The sequence below is a fragment of the Salvia miltiorrhiza genome, chromosome 2 (genome assembly GCF_028751815.1).
Source record: "Salvia miltiorrhiza cultivar Shanhuang (shh) chromosome 2, IMPLAD_Smil_shh, whole genome shotgun sequence".
NCBI classification, from domain to species: domain Eukaryota; kingdom Viridiplantae; phylum Streptophyta; class Magnoliopsida; order Lamiales; family Lamiaceae; genus Salvia; species Salvia miltiorrhiza.
The window spans coordinates 73,076,055-73,095,011 of NC_080388.1; the positions used below are offsets into that span (position 1 = coordinate 73,076,055).

Here is an 18,957-nt window from a genome sequence, read left to right on the forward strand (position 1 = left end):
AAAATGTTGATGAAAGCATTGGAAATGAGAAAATGAAGAATCAAAATTCAAACACAGGATCATCTTTTATTGCCACAAACACATATGTAATATATTTAGCTTAATACCAAAAAAAGATAGTAAAAGATATTTAACATAATAATGAAAATTAGTTTTCTATTATTGAAGATTGAATAATTTTTCAAAAAATGTATAGATGTAGCTCTTTATGTGCTTCGAATGTACTTACTGTTGAATCAATAAAAAGAGAATAACTATTTAGTATATATATTAAGCGAATGATTTCTAATCCTAAGTCCATTAAAATTTTACTTAAACACAGAAACGAACTGTATGAACTGTCCAAAAAAATTTGGCATAGGGCTACCGTCCGCAAACCCCCGTGCAATACCTTCAAGTTTCATATTTCAACAAGTTCAGTCTCTTTATCAATAAAATCCCGAATTTTGACGGAGCAATGATGTACTAAAATACTAATCTCCTTAATTAGAACTTGTCAGAGGTAATCTTTAATTTTTTTCAAATAGAGGGCTCAAACTGAATGAATTTGAAAATCTTAGTTGTTATAAAATACGTGTGAGTTTTAACTACAAAAATCTTGGTTGTATGTCTTAAACGAGCACTCTTTTTTCTCTTCAAGGATTTCTCCCTCACGGGTTTTTATTTGAGGTGGTTTTAACGAAGCTCGACCCTTAATTTGCTCGTTTGTGCTCTCAAAATTTCTTTAGGTTTTTTTTTCTCTTATCTTTTTAATTAAGCTTTGTCTAACATTATATATGCTTAAAAGTTATTTCGAAAACTGCAAATTGCGTTAAAAGTAAAATTAAAATGACAATTATGCATGTCTCTCTAATTCTATTGACAAGTGAGAGGCGCCAAAATTTTGACTAGGACAGTCGAACTACTCAAGAAAAAACCAATATTTGACGTATCTATAGCCTATAGGTCAGCTATCAGCAATTTAATAAAGAAACATAAATCAAAATATTCTCATAAAAAGTTAAAAAACTGTGATAAATACTATCTTCGTCCCACGAATCTTGACATATTTTTAAATAAGGTAATAATTTTACATTCTTCAGTCTTCTATTGACCAAAAAAAAAAAAACTTTATCACTATTATTACATTTTCTTTCCTACTTTATCATTTTTATACTTTATTAATTACACATTTAAAACATTAATCTACAACTCCTTAATTTTCGAGCCGAAACCAAACGTGTCAAGATTTGTGGGACGGAGGGAGTATATATATACGTTTATATTATTACCCAGTGTCTTCTTATAGTTAGGCCCTTCGCCATCACCTTGGACTTTTGGTGGTGATTTGCGTGTTGCAATTTCTCATTTTCGGTGGAAAAAACCTAATTTACAGATAACATTTTCATATTTTTTCTGTAATATTTTATTTTTATTTTTTCAAAATCATAACTCACACATCATACTTAGGCACATCACACGTCACATCATACAATCTTACCGATTATATTACGCTTCATTGTGATATTTTTTGTAATAATTTTTGAACTTACTATTTTCCAATTAAGCTTACGTATTTTTTAAATTTTTGATAGAAAACATCACGAGCAGGAACGTAAGTAAATATTTTTTTGAAGTCATGGCTAAACAATATATGAATTTTAATGAAAATTATAATTTTTATTTGAACTTTTAGTTAAGCCAAAAAAATACATGGACTTATATTTTAATTGTAATTTATTTCCGGCGAAATTAAAGTTTAATTGGCCGTTGAAATTAAGTCAAATATATTCGTGTTTGTCTTCTTTAGACCTCTGAGCTTTTAAATACTCTTCATCATCAGAATTAGACCAACATGAAGTGAACTTTCGATTACCAACTAAGCTCAAATTTCGCGGAAGTCAAACTCAGGTGAAATTTGCAACTAAAATATAAGTTCATAGGAGTATATTTTTTTGGCTTAATTAAAAGTTGAAGTGAAAATTACAGTTTTCACCAAGATTTGTGTATTTTTTGACCATAATCCCTTTTTTTTGTAATATTATTTTTTTAGAATCCAACTCACACACATCACACTTTATGCACATAAAGTGATTCGAACGTCAAATCTATTAGTAGTTAAGAGAGGAAACATTTTATCAATTATGTAACGTTTTGTATGTCATATTTTTTGTAATATTTATTTGAACGCATTTTCCAATTGAGCTAACGTATTTCTTAAATTTTTGGTAGAAAACATCATGAGTGACATTTTTTATTTTCCAGACTTATTTAATTTTGAAAAATTGTCTACATATTCCGACTTGTTGTATGTTTATAAATTATAACACATCACAAAATCAACAGAATTTTCACTAGTCTCACCATATACAAAAAAGAAGAAGTTGATAAATGATCTCACCCCACATGCGCATAATTATTCAAAGCATCCAAATTTTCATTTATTTCCTGCTAGTACAATTTTTATTTATTTAATTTTATTTTTATTTTTACCACTATTTATGTGGCTGGTGGAATTGCACATTTTCAATTTTTCATCTGCACTTGCAGTCTGCCACCCCCCCCCCACCCCACCCTCCCCCACCCCTAACAAACTCTTGTTTGCTTTACATGTATATAGTATAAGTACTATCCAACTGCTTCGCTCAGGTTTTCAACTTCAATTGAAGAAATGGGGCTGCTATTAACAGCCCTAATCATCTCCGCAGCTCTCTTCCTCTCGCCAAATGCCGCGGCGGCCGAGCTCCGCCTCAACGACAGCCGCACCGCGGCGGCTGCTAGAGAGCTCGCCGGCGTCGGCGGAGGGGGATGCAACATCTTCCGCGGAAAATGGGTGTACGACGCCTCCTACCCTCTCTACGACTCCTCGACGTGCCCCTTCATCGACGACGAATTCAACTGCCTCAAATACAACCGGCCCGATCGGAATTACCTCAAGTACCGATGGCAGCCTTTCTCATGCAACCTAGCCAGGTAATTAAACACGCACCAACACGTGCCTCTGTGTGTGCGTGTGTGAGAGTGTGTGTTTTTGGCGGCATTGTCGAGAAATCGGTGGTGATTTTGATTTTGATTTCGATTTCGATTTTGTGTTTGGAAATTGCAGGTTTAATGGATTGAATTTTTTGGAGAGAATGAGGGGGAAGAAGATCATGTTTGTAGGGGACTCACTGAGTCTGAACATGTGGGAATCGCTGAGTTGCATGATTCACTCGGGGGTGCCCAAGGCCAGGACCTCACTCGTTCGCCGCGAAGGACTGGGTCAACTCACTTTCCTGGTGAGTTCGGTTTATTTAAATTTATTAATTAATCCAGCTTTTACTTTTACGTTTTATTACCCATGCAATAATTTTTTTTTACTTCTTTTTTTTTACTATAAATTATAACGAATTCACGTCACAATACGATGTCGACTTTTAGTGAGGAAATTAAAAATTAAGAAAAATAAACTATCGTTTTAGTACTTTTTATTTGTACTAGCTAGCTCGGAATTCAATTAATTGGGATAATAATTAATTTAATTTCGTCCGTTTAAAACTTTAAGGTAAAAAGGGGACAGTGTGTATTAAATGGTTTCTGCTGTTTCTGTCGCATTATTTTTTATCTACTTTTAATCCTTTCTAATCATCATACGACAATCCCGCAAAAAAAAAAAAAAAAAATCATCATACGACAGTGCCCTCAAAAAAAAAAAAAAAGTCATCATGTGACAGTGTTTGGGATGCTATATGTAAATATTTGAATAAATAATAGAGTTCCAGTATTACTATATGCACAAATGTTTATAATGATCGTAAAATTATTTTTCTATAACGGATGATCGATCGAAAACGTGTATACTGCAAAATTTACAATTTCCACCAATAATAATTATTTTATGCATGCATTTTTCTTGATGGAGAAATGATGATCGCCTAAAATGATATGGGAGGTTGAATTTAAAATTTTAAGTCGTGAAAATTAATCATTTATATAGATATAATTCAAATGAACTGAAAGGTAATGTACTAGTCTAAATTTGATTAATACTAACCGAATATTTACTTAGCGTGTGTATAAATATATACTATTTCATGAATTATGGTGAGGCATGACTAGTGACAGTGACTAAATAAATAGAAAATAATGAGATAAAACAATCGTCTTCTAATAGTCAAACTGGAGAAGTCAAACTTGAAGTTCAGTACGTCGCTTATTTTTGTAAGAAAAATATTTCAATTAAATCCACCCTAAGAAGGATTTATTTATTGTTTAGATAATTTTATTATTCAATAGTCACTATGGAGAAAATCGACAAGACATTAACATACTCTTCAGTTGCCAAAAATAAACCAACAAGGATAAGATATCTACGAATGACTTACAATTTCCTAAAACTACGTCATATTTATCATATTCCAAAAGTATCCCAATATATTCAAATCTGCACATGTTCTTATCCTAATATAAATATGTGACAAATTATACTTCATTCCTTCATAAAGAACTTATGAGAGATGACACAATTTTTTTAAAATAAATTGTTGAGTTTATTAAGAGTGGAGAATACTCGTTAGACTATCTCACTATTTCCCTTTTCTCTATTTCAATAATATGTACTAATTTTGTTAAAATTTATACTTCCCGTGTCAGACGAAAAGTGAGACATAGTTTTTGGCACAAATTTTAATAAAATAGGTGGTGATTTTTATATAGTGGAGAAAAAGTTCCTCCATTATATAAAATAAGTGATTGAGATTGAAATAAGTGATTTTTTTTTCTAATAAATAAAGAATATTTATAAAGATAAAACATAAAATGTAGTCTCATGTAAGAAAAAGTGTCTTATTTTTGTGAATGTTAAAAATAATAATTATACATATTTTTTCATGAAGAAAATAATTACACTTTTTATCGTGAAACGGCTCACGTAAGATTCTCTCATCCCTTTTTTATATAGAAAATAAAAAAATTGTTATATTTAAAGAAAGAAAAAAAATATTTACACTTTAGTCTTCTACGTGACTCGAACTCCCGAGTTATTGATTAGAGAATAAGCGTTTTACCAACATATTTATTTCTTAAACAATTAGAAATAATATTCGTTAAGAATAGAAAAATAAAGCATCCATCCTACTTGAAATTGATAAGTAGAGGCTAATAATTGAACTCAAAATTGAATTTGTTAATTTTGGAGGCGGCGGCTAGGGTTAGGCTTTTATTAGGTGGTGATGAAAGATTTTTCAAACATTCAAGGCGATAACCGTGCTCAAAAATAAAGGCCCACAATCTCACTTTTATAAAGCCGCCGATGCCCCAAACGGCCAAACCCACTCTCTTCACCATATTATTATTTTTATTTTGTTTTGTTTATATGGGAAAATTATGTCATGTAATTAAAGTGAACCATTGGTAAATTTATTTCATGTAAAAGAGGTGAAAAAACTTAATCGAGGTACCACATTTTTGTTTATGCTTGTTTTTCACAATTATATTACCTATCTCAAAATTAAGGTGATTGTATAATTTACACGATGTCAACGAAACTTGAATTAATGACTGTTTATGCGAGAGAGACTTTGATACTTCAACTTTGTTGATTGTGCTAAGCCTCCTCCGCGGTGAGGAAGCTATCATAAAAAAGCAAGTTAATATGTTTGACAATTCATGCCTAAATCAAGAAAAATACCAAACATGCCATCATGAATCTTTGCATAATTGACGCCTATATATTTATTCAATCAAGATAACGTAATTTGAATAACAACTAAAACTCAATGGAAAGGGACTTTATGTGATGAATTGAGGATTATTTTTGAAAATGGACGAGCCAATAATTGATTTCACCAAACACCACTTTGCCCAACTATTTTTATTCTGTTTTCTATAGAAGCAATAAAGTGCAAAATATAATTATTAATAATAATTTTAAGCTTACTCGGAATGGTTGAGTGGACGATGACCTATTAACTAGGAGTATATTATTATTTTAAATAACGAAAAAAGTTATAAAATTGTTTTTAAGCTTTGTCATCCAATTAATGATGCAATTTAATAGTTCACATTAATCTACATATGGTTAATTATAACAACCATAGGTCAGATCACACCCTCATTATAGTTCACACCAATATTTGGTAACAATTTCAATAGGATTGATTTAAAATCATTTTTCTGTGTTCTAAATTTTGTGTACACATTAACAACCGCGGTCTACAATAAATGGAGTTCTTTCTCACTCCTTTTTTATTTTTTTATTTTAAAATATAAATAGTGGAGTTAGACAGTGCAATTATTGCAGCTGAGAAAGACATTTTATTTATTTATTTTTACTTTTGCCTTGGTTCTTTTGTAACCAAAATTAATGTGGATTGTATACTCCAATTTATTCGAATACAAATCCCTTCATTTAAAATTCAAATATTTTACTTTCTAAAAATAAAATTTAAGATAGGTGGACGATATGGGTCTTTAATTTTTTTTGAATGTACTCCGTCCGGTCACCTCATTTATTAATATTATTTCAAAATTCATACTACATTTATCTGATTTTGTTTTGTATACAGTTTTTTATTATTTTTTCTGGGTAGGATGCAATTTGTTGGAAAAATATACTGTTATATCGCAAACTATAGCTGATTTTTGAATTCTAACCGCTTTATAAAAAAATATTTATGTGAGTTGGATTTGAAGAGCCGATTATAGTTTGAGACATAAAGCTTTTCATAATTATTTATAGATATAATATTTTTAGTAAGGATAAATATCACTTAAACTCCAAATTGTTTTAGCAATATAAATTATTTTGAATTATCAAAATATTTTATCAACTCATGAACTATCAATTTTATATCACTATCACTTATTCACTCCGTCCATTTTTCAACTTCGAAAAATTCACTTAGCTGGCATGTCACATTCTGTGCCATCCAAGTTAAAAGAAAATTAATATAATGTGTCATGAGCATCCGACGCGCCACGTCAATTTTTTGTAGTCGAAAAATAAACACATAGTATAATTACTACAAATTAATAATTTATTATTTTAAAAATATTTTAATAATTAAAAATAAATAATAATGAAAAAATAAGTATGAAGATTAAAGTGATAGTTTTCCTTTTAATAATTATAAATTAATGTACAAGTCTCGTTTCAAACCCATTGTTATTGTCAAAGGTAGTTCCACACACATGGGTGCAACATGACCACATAACCCCACCTAGATAAGAAAAAGAAGCCCTACGATATGTACATTATTAAGACAAAAATTTCAATGCTGACGTCCATTCAACTACTTTTTGTGCGTTAAAAAAATATATTTTTTTGAATTCATAATTTTTCACAGTAGACTCATAATATTTTGATAGTGAATTCATTAATTATAAACTTATTTTATACGATAAATGTGATTCTCGTATATAGTTGAAGTAGTTGTAGTTGTTAATTACTCCCTCCATCCAACTAGAATTGACACTTTTGAATTGGGCACGAAGATTAAGAATAAAAGGTTAAAAGTATAAAGTAGGTAGGATCCACTTATTTTATGTGTGTAGAGAATGTAGGGACCACATATCATTTTAAGAAAAGTGTTAATTCAAGTGGGACAAATAAAAAAGACAAGTGTGCCAATTCTAGTGGGACGAGTGAAGTATATTCCAGTTATTTTATGATACGTTGATTTTTAAATCGCGAAGCCTCTTATTTATTGATTTATTTGAAATCGAGATTTAAAATAATTTGGAATGGCAAAATATTCAGGATTATGGGGTTAAATTGATGCTGTATCGCACTCCATACCTAGTTGACATGGAGACCCAAAAAGCGGGTCGGGTTTTGAAGCTGGATTCGATCCGAAGCGGGGACGCCTGGCTCGGAATGGATGTACTCATCTTCAACACGTGGCATTGGTGGACCCACACTGGAAGTTCTCAACCGTAGGCTTTTTTTCTTCTTGATAAATTACATAAATAAATAAAGAAGTTTTAATGATTGTATGACGGGGGATTCATATCTAAGACCTCAGATCTTGAGCATTAACCTCCTAAACACTGATTATCTCTTCTTCTTATTTTTACAAAGGAGTTTGATTTGATTGATTAATTATTTATTTTGATTTAAAATAGGTGGGATTACATTGAAGAAGGAGGGAAATTGTACAAGGATACTAACCGTTTGATAGCATACTACAAAGGGTTGACTACTTGGGCAAGATGGGTCAACCGAAATATAGATCCTTCCAAAACTAAAGTCTTCTTTCAAGGAATCTCTCCCACACATTATGAGTAAGCATTTCCTTTTCCTTTTCACCAATTTATTCCTATGGGATATTTATATATTGTTGGCCTAAAAAAGAGCATATTTATATATTATTAGGTGTTAGCAAAATCGAATCCAATCGTAGCATTTTGACTTTAGAAAGCTTGATTTTAAGGTTTTGTAATTACTACTTATATATATATATATATATATATATATATATAAAATCTAATAACCCTAATGAATTAGGCTATTAGAAAATTATGCTTATGTTGTTGTTTAATTGCTTTGGTTTATGGTGATAGAGATATTCAATTTGTTTTCATTTTTTTAGTATTTTTCATAGTACTAAAAATTTGGAGTATTTGGCAATTTTTGGTCAATTGAAAGTCGAAAGGAAATTGAAGTTATTTCAAATTAAAAAAAAAAAAAAAAAGTTGGTCGGCTCAGTTGATAATTAATCTTAAAAAATTCAATTTGTTCAGTTCTGAATTTTGAGTAAGATTTCCACATCCATTCACAATCTTATGACTCGTATACATTATGGTTCATCATTCTCGAAACATATTTTGGTCTTCAATTATAGTACTCTCCCTTCGTCCCACCAATTTAGTCCCCAGTCATTTGTACACATATTAAAAAAAATGTATTTAATCTTCTGTATTAATCAACTCATAAATTGTGTTTTTATTTTTTATACCCTTATTTATTATATTTACACATCATTTTCACATTTAAGTGAAACATTAAATAAGGTTAATTTAGTAAAATACTATTTTTATATAACATTAATTAAAAAAGTGGACTATCTTTCTGAGACATCCCGAAATAGAATAAAGGACTAATTTCATGGGATCGGATGGAGTATATATTTGTTGATTGCTTTTCATTAAAGTAAAAAAAAATGTTTACTGATTTTTGGACCAAAAAACAAATTGCAGGGGAAGGGATTGGGGTGAGGCATCAAAATCATGTAAAAGTGAGACACAGCCATATTTTGGATTGAAGTATCCAGCAGGCACACCAACAGCAGCAGTTGTAGTGAACAAAGTGTTGAGCAGAGTGAAGAAGCCTGTGTATTTGCTTGACATCACACTTCTCTCTCAATACAGAAAAGATGCACACCCCACCTACTATAGCCTCCACAATGGCTTGGACTGCAGCCATTGGTGCCTCCCCGGCCTCCCCGACACGTGGAATCAGCTGCTCTACACGGCCCTCGTTGGTTGAGCGTTGGTCCGTCGAGGCTAGGTTTTAGATTCTCTATCTCCCAGTCGTGTTTGGTTCTTGTGAGAGTCATTCATTTCATTGGTTCATATTTATGTGTCTATAGTTATAGAAAATTAAGGGTCTCGACTATAAAGTACAGCTCAATTGGTAAGACGCTTTCTTTTCAACCGATAGGTTGGAGGTTTGAGTCACCACGTTGGAGAAATGAGTTACAAATGTGTGTAGGGTTTAGGGTGTGTTGATAGAGAGGAAATTCATTTTTCTTTCTTTCTAATTTCATATTTGTTGTGAAAGTAATTTAATAAGAGAGGGGTACAAATGTAAACTAGTTTATTGTTTTTCAGGCAATTGATGAGATCTAATTAATTGCCTGAATTGGTGAAATGAAAGATTACAAATTCATGTAGTTTTATTATAAAAATACTAGCTTTTGTATCAATCTTATGCCCTTTATACATCTGTTTCTCTTCATATAAATAATATTCCTGGGTTGTACACCGTACTATCGGGTTATACATTCACTTAAATTTTGACTCGCACCCTGATTTGAACTGCCCAACCCATATAAATAATACTATTCTGGGTAGATCTGTTTCTCTTCATATAAATAATACTCCCGGGTGTACACCGTACAATCGGGTTATACCTTCACTTAAATTTTGACCCGCACCCTGATTTGAACCCATAACCTGCCCAGCCCATATAAATAATACTATTCTGGGTATGGGTCAATTCGATTGTACGATACACTCAGATGTACCCAAGATTTTGTGTAGTAACTTATTTCTACTTTTGCATTCGGCTCTGAAACTTAACCAAAGAATCTCATAATTTTCAAAATTGAAATAGAGAACCAATTTAATTAATTGTCAATTGTGGCAAAAAAAAAAATAGAGAATCAATTTGTAGCTGGCATGAGTTATGTAAGATTATTACGAGTCCCATCAATAATATTCGAAGGAAAAGATAATACTATATTCTAAGAAAAAGTATATTTGTATACACTTTCTCAAAAGTTGATCACTTATCCTCTTTACTACTGATGCTTTTTTCAAATTATTTAGTCAATACATATGAGGTGTAATTAAATACAAAGATAACTTCATTTGAATTATATGATAAGACATAATATTTCATTGCCTCAAAAAAAAAAAAAATAATAACACAGACGAAAACAATTTCAGAATTAATGTTTCTCATTTATTGGTATTTTTGGTATATAACATCTCATTAATAATCACATGATTTTTTTGATGATTAAGAAGAGGTTTTCCTCCTTTCAAAAAAAAAAAGAAGAAATTTTCCTGCAAATTTTTTTTTTTAAAAAAAAATATATCTCCACACAGCAGCATAAAACTAGAATTATATTGTGAAGAAACTCGATATCACGAGAAATCAAGATCAAACACACACACACACACACACCAAAATAATATAATTTCAAAAAAAAATTTAAGAAATCAACAAGGGATCTGAGAAGTGAACCACTCCATGACATGAATGGGGGCTTTGATGAGCTCGAGCGCCATCTCCACCAGCAGCGTCACGCACAGACAGCAAGGGCATATGCAGCTCAGCAACAACCTATACATACAATACGCGCAATTTTATTTGTATCTATATCTCACCGATCAACGCTGCGAAAATGCGAGGAATCAATTACTAATAAGCAGCTGACCCGACGATCCAGATGAGTATGCCGATGAGAGAGATGATTAGAGAGAGAAAGGCGAAGGGCAGCCCCAGCAGGAACCCTAGAGGCCTGCAATCGCCGTCGCCGCAGCACATCTCCCGCTGATCTTCACCACCTCGATTTTTCTCGAAATTTCGCGAGCTTTGTTGCTTTCCTTTTGTTTTGTTGAGCTTTTTTTTTTCTTTTTTTCCTTTTCTTTTGGGAGGAATGATGAATGAGAGTGAGGCATGGATTAAATAAATGTATAAATAATGGAGTAATTTTGTAACATGCGAGGTGGCTAACTTTATTCTCATTAAATAGGTTGTCGTTATACCAAATACAGAAATTGCATGGGATTTTACTAGTTTAGATTCGAGAATTTGAATTTAAATTTGAAATTTCGATTTTAAGTATCAACGTTATTAACGGACCAGAACATATGTCTCATAATTTAGTGTGTATCATCATTTTCCACTATTAATTTATTATAATTTTTAATTATTTTTTCAATCTTAATTTATTATATTTTAATATAATAAAAAAAATTAACAACGTTCATGCATCCAATTGAGTAGTAGTAGTTGCTAGAGTATATTTTTAGTAAATAAAGTGCCCCACTATATAGAAAGGAATAGTTGTTATTGAATTGAGCGGGGAATCATGCATAAATAAGCGATTGTGGTTTTAAAAAAAAGTGAAATAATTTTCAAAAAAGAAAAGTAACACACTCTTTATGAATTGTCAAATCAAATAATTATTGTATACTCTTGATAGATGGAGGCAACATCGTTTTAATGATGTTCCACTGAAGTATACTCAACTAGCAAAATTGTAGCACTCAAAGACTCTCCTTTGTGAGAGATCTTGAATTCAAATCATTCAATCTCGTCTGCATGTGGATAATTTTCCCACACTCTTGTGTGGATAGTGATCCATCCCGCCTACGTGCAGATTATTTTTCCACCTTTGTGTGGTGTAGAGATCCCGCCTACGGGTTGCTTATTTAAATGCCTCTTGTAATTATTAAAAAAATATATATTTACTATTCAAAATTGATAATTCATATGATTGAATAATTTTATCCCTCACCAGAATTTTTGAGATTCTAGCTCTTTCACATGGATATGAATCAACCACATTATCTCAAACTAGTGCCTTCAATGCCTGATCAAATCTTTTAACGACAAAAACCACACATCCCAACTACGTATGCTCAAGAAATTACTTTCCCCAACACAAAATAAAACCAGAAGAAAACCTATACAGATGCAATAACAAAAAAACATAGGATCAAAACTAAACTGCTAGACATAACTATAAGAAGACGATTGAGAAAAGAGAAACTAACCGGCACCATCGGAGCTGATCACAGACGTCTGCAAACAACGAACACGAACAATGTCTGGTTTCTACACAACTTACAGAGGGAGACAGTCACTGTCATGTAATTACAGATTTAGAGGACACAGCCGTTTGTGCTATCGGTATGCATGACCTAAACATATCATACAAACCACTACCTGTGAGCAACGTACCTCTACGAGACGAACATGATTACCACACATCTGCTTAGAAAAAAATCTACAGTTATCACCCACTACGGGTATTTACAAATTGAGCCAATGACCAAGAATTCCTTCTGGATCCACAAACAGTCAAGGGTGCATCTATCATTCGAGTACAGTTCTAGCCTTATTGTCAGCATGAGATTCGCCAATATCTGCAAATTGACGTAGTAAAATAATCATCAGAATATGTGAGCAATAAGCAAATCTAAGTCGGTAAAAAACCAATTCGAGTAAACCAAGATACTTCTAGTCTTGCCTCACATGGAGACAGGGTAAAGAGAGCAGAGCAAGAACAAGAAACGCTTAATGAGCATAATGAATATCTATCAAGGAGACTTGGGCATTAAACTAGTCCTACTCTTTATTGTTTATGTATTTACCATTTTAGTTGGCACCACAATATGCATCTATATAATCAGAAATCTTCCTTCATGTCGCGTTTGTAACTAATTCTACAAGGGTAGTTTTTTTCTACACAGAAAAGCTACCCAATTACCAATTCTATCTAATATAGTCTGATAGCACATCCATCTAAACATTCTCAATTTCTCATCTCCACTGCCCTCATTTTTTTTGTTCAAGTTCATATTACGTTCCCCATCACCACGCTCCGCATCACCAATTTGATAGCTGATTATATAATATTATTTCAATTTTAGAGGTAATTCATGATTTCTTGTACATACGCACTCGTCCACCTATCCAGCCAGCTCAATTCTCTTGGTAATTTCTAGAATTGGAACTTTCAATATGGTTTGACTCGCAGCTCTATTCATTTCTGTACTATATGGTTGTATTAGAAGGCAATGTATTTTAGTTGCATTATTTACATGAATAAATTTGTCAGATGAAAGCAAACTCTTAGAAAGTAGAAAGAGAAAGTAAATAAGAAACATCTTACATGCTACTCATAAAAAGGTTCCTCACAGAATGAAATATGATAAATTCCTGACAAATGCAATCAATTAACAGTCAGAATCCTAATCACAACAAGCCAATAAATATACTTTCTTAACCATCTCTAAGTTAAGAAGAAAAGAACAGCAGGAAATGCTATATTTCAACGTTATAAGACATGAATTGGTTTTAGGTTAGGCATTCATATTTGCTTCTATAATTAAAGTAAATAACAGGCTACGAACTATAGAAAAAGTGTGCAAATCGTGCTTGAAATGGCATTTCATTTAATGTGCAAGGTCAGCACAAATTTTATATCGCTGTTAAAAAGAACTTTGCAGAAGACAGTGTAATAAAGCCTGCAAGATTTTCTACATATAACTGAAAAATCAATGCTTGTCCTGCACGTAAAAAATATTTGATTCGTTTAATCCTTGCAGGAATGTAACATTATTACAAGCATATAGATATTTTCCTGCCAAGAGCCCATTATTTTGAACCGTACAAAGATCCCAATCGGTTAAAATGATTTATTCAATTACCCAGATAAATAGATGTAAGTACACAGATAACAAGGCATCAAAGAAAAGGGTTACCATCTGAAAAGGTCAAACCAAAATCCACAAAGGCAAGAAGTTTGAATGCTCGTAAAGGAACATTATAGTACCTCAACAATTCAATTCTTAGGTGAGTGTTCCCCGTCAGAGCCATCTGCTGAAGAACTTTCTCCTTCAGAATCTATGAAAATATAAGATTAATAAGAGGGCATGCATGGCTTTTAAGGAAACAATCGAAGAAATATGCATTAAATGCATTACAAAAGGTTAAAAGAGCTGTATAAGAAACAGCAAAAATGAATTATCAATTACCACTGGAAGAAGATCCCGAATCAGAGCTAGAGCTGTTTTGGCTGGCTCCTTGGTTCTTATCACTGTGCTCTACCTCTGGCTCCTCTACTTCAACCGGAGGTGAGGCGACTTTCTCTTCATCTGCTCAAGAAAAAGAATAGACAAAATGATGCTCAGGTAGAAACAATTTTGAAGCATTCAAAAATTTTTATATTTTACTCTATGAAACCTTTACCTGTTCTACTTGCTCTTGGGGTTTCCGTTACAACAGAGGTAGCAACCTGCCGAGAAAAACACAAAAATGAAATGCATCAATCAAAATCTAAGGCTCTATGCGAAAAGTAATTGAGATAATAAAGTAAATTAACTACCTTGTCATTGGTGTTCTGCTCTTGACCAGCTACAAAATTACCGACAATTTCGGCCTTTCTTTTGTTCTTGCTCAAATTCTTCTTATAATTTGTTATGAACCTATCAAGCTCCCAAAGAGTTTCAGTATCAACACTGTCAATGTCAACCTCAATCTCATCATCTTGCTGGGAAACAGATGGATTCCTCTTCTTAATGATCTGAACAACATTCTCAAGCTTCTCAGAAGGTAAATCCTGTAAGTTTATGCTAAGTTTTTGTTTTTCATCATATGTCATCTCCCTTTTATTGGGATCCTTCGCCTTTGGCTTCTTTGGCGCATGAACCTTGCCAGACAGCGCAGTACTTGGTTTCTTTCTTTTAGGATCACCAGAGTGGGCCATCGCAGACCTATCTAAAGGTTTTTTCATATCAGGCCGTGCTCTTGACTGCTGAGGAGCCTTCCGAGATGTAGGCGTTGGTGGCCCCACATCATAATCTGCACCTAGCTTCATCTCACGTTTATAATCAGCCTCTATGGGAGCCCATTTATCCTCAAATATTTTGCACAGCTGTTCGGCCATCACATAAACATCTTGCCCTTTCGGGTTATACGTCATAGCGTTTTGAAATGTAAGCACGACATCCTCAGCAAACTCCATCGGGGACTTGTACCAATTCTGAGTTAACCTCCCTTTCACAGTACCCAGGTCCATGGGGTTTCTTATAATTTCGAAATAGTCGTGCAAACCAAGAGCAACTGCATCAACTGGCTTGTTAAACACCCAAGCATGCTTGTGCTTCATCAATCTTTCCAAGAGCGCCGTACAACTCTTCAAAACATGATTGGGAAAACTTTCCATCCCCGCCCCACTTCCTCCTCCCTTCTTCCCATTCGGCTTCAATTTCTTGTTACTTTCACCTAGCGGAATCTTGTCCTTTGCAAGCAAGAACTCCGTATTTCTATAGAATTTATTTGCCTTCGGGGTCCTTTTCTCCTTCTCCACAACATCATTCCCCGGCTTGCTATTCTCGTTCACCAACACGCTCAACGGATTCAACGGCTTCAACATCCGAGGCTGCCCCACCCCGGCAGCTACCTTATCCCCATCTCTACCATCAAATCCTTGAGCTCCATTCTTTATCCCCTCATTCGACTCAATCCTCCTCATCAAGCTCCGCACCATATCCCTCTCGCTCTCCAGCTTCCTCCTCAACTCCAGAGCATCACGTTTCGACTTCATCGACAAACTTATCCTAACCTTATCCTGCCTCAGAAGCCCTCCCCTCCCACCCAAGCCATCACGGCCCGCATCAACACCAGAATTATGCATTCTCTTCATAGAATTCAAGCCCTCCGAAACCATAGCCTGAGATTCCGGCTGTTGCTGCTGCTGCTGCTCCCTCAACAAATTACTACTGCTGTTACTGTTTTCAAGCCCTTTAAACGACGGCCTTCTACTGTAAACCTTACGCTCCCTCAGCTTATCCTCCTCAGATCCCTCATTCCCACCCCCCAACATTGCACCACACCTCAACTCAACTATCGCAGAGAAACACACACAACACACACCAACTCAATTTCTTGAATTTTTCAACGCGAAGTCAAACCCTACTCAATTCACATAATCCCGCCAATGGAGAGAGAAACACAGAGACAGAACACGCACTAAATCACCACGGCTAGTTCAATTAAAACAGAGCTTTCTTCTATTCCTACCACAACCAGCCACCGCCGTATACACACGCAAGCAGTAGAGCTCAGATTAGGGTTTCGAACACATACCTTTTCGAAGATTTTTTCCCCTCTTTGCAATCTGTCTTTACTCTACATAGATTATTTCTTATCTTGCAGAAAGAAGGGAGGTGCGCGAGTAAAGGGAAAGTCCACGCGGATAGATGGAGCGTGGCGAACACGGGGCACTTCGACGGCTGCGATTATATTTTGTTAGTTGTTTGTTGACGATCGACGGTTGGGATTGACGCGAGGGTGTTTCTTTCACAGGAGCTCCACCTTCCGGGTTATGAAAGTCGCACGCTCGGTGGTGGCGCGTGGAGAAACCCCAGATTCGCCGGTGTGGAATACCGGGTTGTGTCCGGGTTTGGGCCGTTTCGTTGACTACGAGAATTTGGGCTTTTCGCTGTCGGAATTTGTTGGATCCGAACCTGGCCCACGTATGATTCGTATTCCCAAATGAAAGCTACTATGGTTGTACTGATTTTGTTATCACAAATCTAATTTTGTACCTCGCTTTCTCAGTTATGCAATATTGTATGTTAAATAATTAGATTAATAATTTAATATCACAGTTTAGACGAATGTTTGCCATTAAAAAAAGGAAAAGAAAAAGATAGATCATGCTCTATGATGCACGGATTCTTCAAAACATAGCACATTGCAGTATCAGATACGTGCAGGGGGCGGATGCGACCTCACGAATTGGGTGCGTTTAGGATGCATTGAGGATTGTTTTGAGCAACTTCATTATTTTTGGGCTCTTTTGTAATTTTTTCAATTTATTGCCTTAGAATTATTTTTGTGCCTCTGCGATCCCTCAATAGTGAAAATTCTATACGATATAGATTGACGTTGTCTTTTTGCCTGCAATGCAACATTTAATTTATGAATGTTCTTTCTTTTCAGAAAAAAATTAGATTGGTCATATATAATAAAATATATAAATATAACACCGTATTCTTCATGAATCGCATTCTATAGTTTTTGAAAATTCATATTCCCGCACCCGAATCGTATCGCTCCCGCACCCGTCTCCTCGCACTTGAGTAACATAGATCATGCTTATGGTATTGATTGAATAGTATTCAATAGTTTGAATTTAGTTGTCAAATTTAAATCGAATTTATTGTTTTAGTATATGACAGTCATGTTGGTAACTGTGAATATGCTTCAAATTACTACTCGAAAAAAAATTATGATTGGAATTCTTAAAAAAATATTCACGTCAAATAGAAGCGACTTGATGTCACGCAGATTTATTGTTATACAATTATTTGACACGGAAAAAGTAAGCCTAGATTTGAAAATGAAAATAAAAATACTTGATAATTAATGTCCTAGTATTATATTCCACCTAGATACAAATTAATTTCTTGAAGAAAAAGAATCTTATCAATCTCGACTTCATGAAAGTATGTTTCTCATTGGATGTTCTAATTGATACCATAAGGATTTCATGCTCAAAAGATATACTCCCTCCGTCCCCAAAATAAATTCCTCTTTGGGGACGGCACGGGTTTTAAGGAAAAGTGGTAAAGTGTATTGATAGTGGAGAAAATTATGTTATAATTAGTATTGGGAGTGGTGAAAAGGAGAAAAAGTGTTATAATTAGTATTGAGAGTGGTGAAAAAATGAAAAGTAAGAATAAATAAAGTATTATTAGTGGTGGGGTAGTTGTCTAAAAATGGAAAGAAACAAAGAGGAACTTATTTGGGAGACGTCCCAAAAAGAAAAAAGATGAACTTATTTCAGGGACGGATGGAGTACTATATATGTTGGGATCTTATAAGTCCAAATTTTCACTAAAACCAACACTTAGGAAAATGGAGTATTTTATTTCAATAATGAGGTACACTTTTCTACAAGTATACCATGTTACTCATATCCAACATAAAAAAAAAAAAAAACCAAAACAAAAAACCAAAACAAAACAAAACAAAACAAAACAAAACAAACAAAATATAATGAAGAATCTGACAATTACAATGCAGCTCTGATGATAAGACAATTCTCCTCCAATCAATAAATCGGAGGTTCGAGTCACTAAAAGAGAAATACATGGAGAATCATTATTGATCATCTTTTAAGAAGAAAAAAAAATCTCTCGTGTGATACTCAGCTCGATGTAGGTGGCATAGAATAGTGATGATGAGGATCGGGCCCACCGGGGACGACTCTGTCGTCATAAACCGCCCCGAGTGATCTCTTTCGATAGTAATGCTGGAATTCAGAAGGGCCAAATCCCATTTTCCTCCCAAAGTATTGGCTCTTGAGCTCCGTCGGCACCACACGCGCCGCCTCCGACGTCAAAAATGAGAGGAAGAGGAGGAAGAAGAAGAAGTTGTAATAGTAGTACACAGATCTTGAATAAGCCATTAATCAAATGAGAAATGGAAGAAAAATGAAGTCAAATAAAGATAACTGCATGGATCTATTT

General features: G+C 33.9%; 3 protein-coding genes across 6 annotated transcripts; 1 reads left to right on the forward strand and 2 right to left on the reverse strand.

Moving 5' to 3' along the window:
- The first annotated feature begins 2,249 nt into the window (after positions 1 to 2,249).
- On the forward strand, positions 2,250 to 9,884 carry LOC131009172 (protein trichome birefringence-like 39). The gene is made up of 5 exons (XM_057936415.1): positions 2,250 to 2,952; positions 3,086 to 3,257; positions 7,718 to 7,893; positions 8,083 to 8,241; positions 9,157 to 9,884. The coding sequence occupies exons 1-5, from the start codon at positions 2,651 to 2,653 to the stop codon at positions 9,443 to 9,445; spliced, it is 1,098 nt and encodes a 365-aa protein (XP_057792398.1). The 5' UTR covers positions 2,250 to 2,650; the 3' UTR covers positions 9,446 to 9,884.
- On the reverse strand, positions 9,154 to 11,503 carry LOC131009173 (signaling peptide TAXIMIN 1-like). Its single transcript, XM_057936416.1, has 3 exons — positions 11,124 to 11,503; positions 10,060 to 11,029; positions 9,154 to 9,930 (listed from the first exon to the last, which is right to left on the reverse strand). The coding sequence occupies exons 1-2, from the start codon at positions 11,432 to 11,434 to the stop codon at positions 10,906 to 10,908; spliced, it is 435 nt and encodes a 144-aa protein (XP_057792399.1). The 5' UTR covers positions 11,435 to 11,503; the 3' UTR covers positions 9,154 to 9,930; positions 10,060 to 10,905.
- A 945-nt stretch (positions 11,504 to 12,448) lies between these two features.
- LOC131009171 (transcription factor GTE4-like) lies at positions 12,449 to 16,687 on the reverse strand. 4 transcript variants are annotated; one of them, XR_009096410.1, is made up of 7 exons: positions 14,805 to 16,618; positions 14,669 to 14,714; positions 14,455 to 14,574; positions 14,253 to 14,323; positions 13,590 to 13,636; positions 12,656 to 12,840; positions 12,449 to 12,557 (listed from the first exon to the last, which is right to left on the reverse strand). XR_009096410.1 is itself a non-coding variant. In XM_057936414.1 (5 exons), exons 1-4 carry the CDS (start codon positions 16,302 to 16,304, stop codon positions 14,262 to 14,264), a joined length of 1,728 nt encoding a protein of 575 aa, XP_057792397.1. In that variant the 5' UTR covers positions 16,305 to 16,687; the 3' UTR covers positions 12,449 to 12,840; positions 14,253 to 14,261. The 4 variants fall into 4 exon arrangements, 1 of the variants encoding a protein (XP_057792397.1); XR_009096409.1 differs by lacking the exon at positions 13,590 to 13,636; XR_009096408.1 differs by having other exon boundaries at positions 12,449 to 12,840.
- Positions 16,688 to 18,957: the final 2,270 nt, after the last annotated feature.